General features: G+C 32.7%; 1 protein-coding gene across 12 annotated transcripts in view; it reads right to left on the bottom strand.

The window, feature by feature from the left end:
* Positions 1–474, bottom strand: part of LOC102674389 (glutamate-gated chloride channel) — a 35,030-nt gene that overhangs the window by 13,996 nt on the left and 20,560 nt on the right. For 5 of the 12 annotated variants that reach the window (XM_006616160.2, XM_006616157.2, XM_031510663.1 and 2 more), the window contains one exon: positions 356–423. The exons of the other annotated variants lie outside the window; for them this stretch is intronic. In XM_006616160.2, coding sequence (XP_006616223.1) covers positions 356–423 — 68 coding nt within the window. The remainder of the gene's footprint in view (positions 1–355; positions 424–474) is intronic. 12 annotated transcript variants of the gene reach the window in all.

The following is a 474-nucleotide window of genomic DNA, read 5'->3' as shown; positions in this document are numbered from 1 at the left end:
ATATATATATATATATATACACATATATGTATATAATATTAACATGACAGTCAACGACATCGAGAAAAATCAACGAGGTGCGACTGATAGCACACATCCAACTGTTAGCGCGGCTTATCCATCATATGTATATATTTATATACGTATGTATTTATTGCGAAGCACCCCCACATACGTATATAAATATATATATATATACACATCACACGTAATATAAATACAAGTACAGACAAGTGCAAGTCTTACGGCATCATATACACGTGACGTTAAATATTAATAGATACACAATGTGTGGATATACAGATTGGTATATATAGGCCTTTTGTTTGAGATGATTGACTTAGATTGCACTCACCATGTTATAATCATTTATTTTGCTGATAGAGCGGAGAAAGATGTTGACCATCACATTTGTCGGCTCATCTAATACGTCGACCGGAACAGAACAAAACAAATCGATTAATTAAAAATCAG

This window comes from Apis dorsata, unplaced genomic scaffold, assembly GCF_000469605.1.
Source record: "Apis dorsata unplaced genomic scaffold, Apis dorsata 1.3 scaffold_251, whole genome shotgun sequence".
NCBI lineage: Eukaryota > Metazoa > Arthropoda > Insecta > Hymenoptera > Apidae > Apis > Apis dorsata.
Note: the sequence above shows the minus strand (reverse complement) of the source record. Positions and strands in the feature narration are given on the sequence as shown.